The sequence below is a fragment of the Hevea brasiliensis genome, chromosome 6, assembly GCF_030052815.1.
Source record: "Hevea brasiliensis isolate MT/VB/25A 57/8 chromosome 6, ASM3005281v1, whole genome shotgun sequence".
In the NCBI taxonomy this organism is placed as follows: Eukaryota; Viridiplantae; Streptophyta; class Magnoliopsida; order Malpighiales; family Euphorbiaceae; genus Hevea; species Hevea brasiliensis.
The window spans coordinates 6423257-6430437 of NC_079498.1; the positions used below are offsets into that span (position 1 = coordinate 6423257).

The 7181-nt window shown below is 31.4% G+C and overlaps 1 protein-coding gene across 1 annotated transcript; it reads right to left on the reverse strand.

The window, feature by feature from the left end:
- Window positions 1-393: 393 nt before the first annotated feature.
- Window positions 394-4098, reverse strand: LOC110640824 (probable protein phosphatase 2C 4). The gene is made up of 4 exons (XM_021792342.2): window positions 2175-4098; window positions 1974-2087; window positions 871-1135; window positions 394-786 (listed from the first exon to the last, which is right to left on the reverse strand). The coding sequence occupies exons 1-4, from the start codon at window positions 3861-3863 to the stop codon at window positions 671-673; spliced, it is 2184 nt and encodes a 727-aa protein (XP_021648034.2). The 5' UTR covers window positions 3864-4098; the 3' UTR covers window positions 394-670.
- Window positions 4099-7181: the final 3083 nt, after the last annotated feature.

Sequence of the window (7181 nt, forward strand, 5' to 3'; positions counted from 1 at the left end):
AGGATATGGAGGGGTTTAGTGCCAAGATTATGCAGTATACGCCAGATCAATAGGGCAGGACATAGCACAAATAGACACCACTTCATTATCTTGGCTTGGCTTTGTCTGCCAACAGGAAAAAAATATAGAAAAAGTATGTTGCCATTAGAACTGGCTGGTGCATCTCTAAAGTGCTTGTCAGCTTTTAGGCAGCCAATGCTAGGCAGCCAATGCATCCTCATTAAACTGGAAAGGCAAAAGGCTACAGAACATAGATGAGACCTATCTGTTCTCTCACAGCATAATATTCAAGCCACCATGAAGAACTAAAAGAGATGCAGATGCCCAGATAGGAATTGTTGCCAACCCCATAGGGTTGTGAAAAAGGCACTCTAAGTGAAAGTAGAGATAATATGGAACAAAACCCTTTTCAAAAGGAATGTCATTTATTAGTAGAAAATTACAATTTTCTATGACAGTTTAAAATCAACAAAAAGCTGCTTTTACAACTTTACACTCCTCACCACCCACTACAATGCACAAGTAAGTTCCTAAGAAGCTCATTTCCTGGAGCTTAATTGTTGCTACAGAGATGAACAGGAAAAAAGAAAGAAATGGCAAAAAGGAAATGCCTGACATTTTTTTTATGGTTGCAGATACCTCTATATCTTCTATCTGTGGTTTATAAAACTTATACACATGATCTCCATATCCTCCCCTCTAAAGAAATAACGATGATGGAAATATCATCATGGTATCGCCGTCGATCACCTTGTGGTATTTCAAGCAATTCATGAAAATCCATACCTGCAATTCGTTATAACCAAGTTCAGCACATATGTTTGCAGACATGTTCTATCTTTAAGCAAGAGATTGATATTTACACAATACCAGCTTTCTTAGCTGCACGGAAGAGCGCCTCCTCAACCAGATGCTGTGCTGGATCCCCTTCAGGTTGCAATGCTATGAAAAGTTCAACTTCGTTGATCGCTTCTTCATTTGTAAAGTATTGATAAAGCCCATCGGATGAAAGAATCAGAAACCTATCTTTTGGGCCTAGTCTATGGTGGCAGAGATATGGTAAACAATTTATGTACGGAGAATTGCCAATATAGTCTATTCTGAACATCTCTAGAAGTGCATCGTTCCATTTAGGCTGCAGGTCAGAAATCACGAGTAAGAAATGGCACAAAGAAAAAATTTTTTAAGTCTTGAATAAAAAAAGCAGACACTTAAAGCCAGCATTTGTACAAATGTTCTGCCCTACTCCTGGAAGGTAATACCTTTCTAGCACAACTTGATAATAGAAATGGTAATTGACCATTTGATGGTTTTAAAAAACAAAATGTTCAAGACACTCAATGGTATTTTTACAAATAAGGATAGTGTAGGATCCAGGGAAGCTTATGAGTTTCAAATTATTAATGTATGTTATGCTTTAGTTCTGACATTAGAAACAAAACGGATAAGAGTCATTTTTCTTTTATTTTTGCTAAAAACAGGAGATTATAATCTTGATCTCCCCCCCTCCCCTCTACTGAAATCCCTCCTCTGTATTCCCATTTCCATAGTCACTGCTTAAATTAAGAAAAAGAAGCATACGTATCATGGAATCTGTCACAATTCCCATTTCTGCCATCAGTCACTCTTGTCTACAAGTGAATTTGTAAGAGATTATACTTTTGTGCAGTATTACAACAAGAAACTATTATAAGTGAATTTGTCATATACGTTGCTGATTGATAATAAAATTATGAAATTTTGAGGAAATTAAAAAAAAACTGATTTTCATGTGTTGGATCAATAAAATACCCAGTCATTTTGGAAATTTTCAAACAATTTCAAAACAAAAATACACATTTCTCAAGCACTAAGCTAACCTTTAGACATCTTACATACAATAATGAAAAAAAAAAAAAAAAAAAAAAAAAAAAACAAATGCAAGTTAACCATCTTAACAAAAAAATAGTTGAGAACTTAGACTGTAGAATTACCTGCTTGAGAAAACCTGCACCAAAAGCCCTAGTGACCTTCAATGAACCTTTCACACGCTCATTCACCACGGCACAAGCATCATCAGGATGCTCAGATCTTATTCTTTGAACTTCCTGAAACGATATCAAATAAAGAAATTAGAAGCTCCAATGTTGAAATTTTTCAAAGTTCTTCACCACAAACCACAAGCTAATTTATACCTCTTCAACATTGGTGCTATGATCAACACTAAGCTGAAATGCAGTCAAAGTGGGTAGTGAATTCTTTCTTTCACATTCATCAGTCTCCAGATCATGCAATGTTTCCTCATTGATCCTCTCCAAGTCCTGTCTACTCTTCCCCAGCCAATAATCTGGCTCTGCTTTTTGGGCTAACACTGCTCGACTATCACCCACATTCATCACATACACATCTTCTCCCTTCATTAACATCACAAGCACACACGAACCCATCAAAGTCAACTCCGGATTCTCCATTAACATCTTATCAGCGATATCCAAATATGCTTCCTCTGTTTTCTTCAAAGCCTGGGACAGAGCTTTTAACACATCTGCATGATTTATAGCTCCATTGTCAGACCCAGATCGATTCAATTGCATCTTTAATCTCTTATCGAGCTCTATTCTTTCCCTATCCCATTCACACTTCCATCTCATCTGATTCTCCTCCCATTTCTTGGCAGCACCTCTATACTTCCCCACGGAAATCCTTTTTCTCTTGGAATTGGAATCGAAACTCGTATCATGGCCAGCACATGGATAATTCTCTTGGTCCGAGAACTGCCAACATTCATCATTTCCGAAATTCCTATCGGTTTCATTACTTTGCAACACAGTTTCTAATCTTGAATTAGTATTTTCAATTGAATTAATATCTTCTGATCGAACAGGGGAAGAAGCAGGGGCAGAGATTTTAGCAGACTCAAACTTATCATCCCACAGCAATCCTTTGACCTCCTTATGCACAGCAGAGTACAGATTGGAGGAAAGATAATCAGTCGCGTCTGGGCCATTGAACCCATCATAAATCCCAACAAAAACCCATCCATGTTCCTCTGAAACAACAACATGTACACGATCCTCCCCTGCTTTCCCTTGTGCCCACTGAAGATTTTGGCTCTCCAAATAATCATCATCCTCTAAATTACCATCGCTACTCAAATTAATGCTATTCACAGTAAAATTCTCATTGTGCTGCTTCTCTGGATTCATAATCCAATCTGGTTCTTTAATAACGCCTTTTATAGGAGTCACCATTGAGTTCTGCCCACGAGATAACGTTTTGGATATGGCTCTTCGCAGGACTCGAATCAGTGACCTCTTCGTCGATCTGGGTCTGAAAGGGAAACCCGCATGAGAGAAGCTCCTTTGAAACTGATCAGAACTGCCCTTTTCAAGAGGACCCGAGAACAACCCACGATCCAACGGACCCGACATAAATCCCCTCTCAATTGGACCCGACATGAATCCCCTCTCCAGTGGACCCGAACCCGGAAGAAGACCCGAATTCCCTGTCAAAGGACCCGAATTGATGGAGCCGACAAAATTTCTCGGGATTGGTTGCAAAGCAATTGAAGAGAAAGAAGTTGAGCTCTCAAAAGCCGCAGCTCGGTCAATACTATTATACACATAAGGATCTATGAAGGCCGTTGAGAGCGGCGTCGATGTGTTAGCGCTCACGGAGGCACCGGAGATTGTACGGAAGGTGTTGGTTTCGTCGGAGTGGACTTTAGAGGAGGAAAGCGGTGTAGGTTCCGGCCGGACGTAGCAGAAGGAGTGACCGAGGCCCTCATCAAGCGGGTCTGATATCAACACCGGTATGTCATGTCTCCGTCGAGCCTCTCCGGCTCCCGTGAAACAGACCGTGAGTTTACCAATCTCATTACCCATCAAACCAAAAATATTAAATAAAATAAGTATATACCTCTAATCAAAAGAAGAAAAAAAAAATATTAAGCTTTATTTGGGTATGCACTGAAATCACTTTCAGTGTATTTCATGTCCAGATAGAGATAGAGAAGGAAGCTCAAGAGTAGACAAGAAGAAGAAGAATAAGAGGTGAAGCATCCAAAGAGAGAGAGAGAGTCAGAGAGAGACGTTGACTTTGCGGTGGTGGGGGTTTGAAATTAGAAATTGTTTGATTTTTTGTATGTTGGAATTTAAAAGGAAAAAACCAAAAAGAAGTGAAAAAATGGCGTCTGCTTTTGGTGCGCGTGTGACGGTGTTAGGCGTTGACTAAGGTTTCTGGCTTTAAACAGAGTATGGGTTTTGGTTGTTTTATAAGTTAATTATTTAATTTTTATATTTTTAAAAATATATTTTTTAATTTTTATATTTTATTATTATTAAAATTATTTTTTTAGTTTTTTATTAATTAATATTAATTTAATTATTATTTAATTATTTATTTTAATAAAATTAATTAATTAATTAATTTTTATATTTTAAAAATATATATTAATTAATTGTTATAATTTGACTATTCTTTATTTCTAAATTATCATAATTTTTTCACCCTTATTTTTCTCTTATCTTCTCTTATTTCTCTCTTATATTTTTTCTCCAATGCAGCCACAATCTTTTTTTTTTCTCATTTTCTCTTTATTTTCATTTATCGATAAAAATAATACAAGTTATCTATAAAAAAAAATTAATCAATTTCCTTAAGTTTTAAAATAATAAAAAAAATTATTTTTCAGTTGAAAAAAATATAAAAATAATATCTAAGAAATTAAAAATTAAAAAAAAATATAAATTTAGATTTACTCTCCACATAAGAAAATTTATTTGTTTATCCAATAATATATTTTTAAAATATTCTATTTTTAATATTATACAAACTAACTAATTAATTTTATTAAAATATAGAGACTAAATAGTAATATTTTTTTAAAATATATAGATCAACTAATTATTTTCCTTAAAATAGTGAGACTAAATAATAGTTTGAATAGTATGAATAACGAAAAATTTAACAGAATGACTAAATAGTTTAACGGAAGTAAAATATAAAGACTAAATAATATATTTTTTAAAATACATAAATTAAATACTTAATTTTATTAAAATAAAAGAACTAAATAATAATTTTTTTAATAATTAAAATTAAATTGATTTTTATAATTTTTATTTTTATTTTTTGATGCTTTGATTTTCAATAAGTTTTAAATTTTAAAATTATTTTATATAGTTACAAGTTAAATAAACGCAACTAAAATTATAAAGAATTTGAATGGGAGGAAAGAAATATATATATATATATATATATATATATATATATATATATATATCAACTAGTAAAGAAAAATGTTTGAGGTAAATTAAGAAACAAAAGTTTATAAAATATAAGGATATATTTATAATTTTTTAATTTATCCTCCTTATATTGGGGAGGTAGTAGCGGACAAAAACAAATTATTTCACTCTCAAATTGTTCTTCCCTCATTATTTTTTAACAATCCAAACACAAAGTGAGGAAAATAAAGTTATTCTACTCCTTTCTCATTCTTTTCCCTATTTTCTCTTATCTAAACAAGAAAATTTAGAGAAACCTAATTTCTTTTCTTTTTTCTCCATTTTCCTCAATCCAAATAAAAAGTAGAAGAATTTTTAGATATTCATAAAAAGAAAAAAAAATTCCAAGTATATTGCAGATAACTTGTGATATCGGGAGTATCTAAATGAATGACACGTTGACTAAGTACTATCCAGTAGTAACATAGTGAAGGGTATAATTCTCTTAAGAAAAGTGACTACATGATTAAAGTTTTCTATTTTTTTTTTTAACAGAATTGGGATGACCATTTTTTTTCGGTTCTAACTCACCTTGCATTCGATCAATTTTCTTCGACCATCCTCAACCCCCCTATATTGCACAATGTAGGAACGAGGAGAATTTCTCTCTAATTTAAAATCCCTAAAATCCGTCGTGATAATAATATATTATTATTTATGTTGAAAAAATAATTTATTTTTTATGTGCTTGAGTACTTAAATATTATAATTAAAAAAACATATATATTATTAAGATTATATTTGAAATTTATATTTTTAATTTATAATTTATTTTTTAATGAATAAACTTATATTTTATAATGATAAATGGAAATTAAAATAATAATGAAAAGAAAATTCTTGAGAGGAAACTCGTTTTGCTTAGGAATGGCAATTGTTTTTTAACTCAATCAATTTTCCAGATCTGCCCCAATTTCAATATTTTGCATAGCAGGGATGGGGAGAAGGTCTCCCCACCCCAAATCCCCGTAGTCTGCCGCATAATAATATTTTATTATTTTTTATTAAAAATAATTTATTAAGTATTTATGTATTTAAATATTATAGTTTAAGAAAAAAATATAAATATATTATTAAAATTATATTTAAAATTTATTATTTATTTATTAATAAATAAATTTATATTATTATTTACTTTGGAAATAACTCAACTTGTTAACAGTTTAGAAAATGTGGGCTTGTTAGATTTGAGTATATTAACTGTGTACTTTTCTAACTTCTCTCAAATAATTTATGAAGATTTGACTAGACTGAATATAGTTTTATAAAAAGTCTCACTTTATATTAAACAGTAACGGTCATAAAAATTATATTGATTGCTAAAAATTTAAATATAAGATTTGAAAAATAAATATAAAACTTGAAAAATTAAAAAACATATAAAATTAAAGATATATAGATTACTGGAATCTGTTGTTGTTATTGTTATTTCGTTATTGTTGAATTGGTTGGTTAGTTGGAGCCTTGAACGTTGCACAATAAAATGCATTTATAGCAGCACCTAGCTGACCCTGTGAAGGTTTCGAAATTAGCAGCACTGCTCGTTCACACATTCAAGTAGTTATACAACTGCTATTCATGATTTCGCCAACTACTAGTAACCTCCCTTGCAACAAACAACCTCTGTTACGATCAAATAACTACTTTTGTCAGCAAGATAACTTCCTGTAATATCTAATTATCATCAAAATAATTAATAATACTTATTTTAGGCCTCATAATTAAATAATGTAATAAAATTAATTAAATTAATTTTTCAAAAAAATTAATTTAATTAATTATAGGCTTAAAAATAATTAATAAACTAATTAAATTATTTTTAATATAAATAATTATATAATAATAAATTAAAATACAAAATAAAAAAATGAAAAATACAAAAATGGTCTTGTCCCGACTCTAAAATTTCTATAA

Bases quoted from the DNA above. Each gene is read 5' to 3' on its own strand.
- LOC110640824 (XM_021792342.2), bottom strand. From the start codon at position 3,863: ATGGGTAATGAGATTGGTAAACTCACGGTCTGTTTCACGGGAGCCGGA. The intron at 1,136-1,973 runs GTAATTCTACAG...TCTGACCTGCAG, and splicing joins GTGCAGGTTTTCTCAAGCAG to CCTAAATGGAACGATGCACT. The intron at 787-870 runs GTATTGTGTAAA...AACGAATTGCAG, and splicing joins CCGTGCAGCTAAGAAAGCTG to GTATGGATTTTCATGAATTG.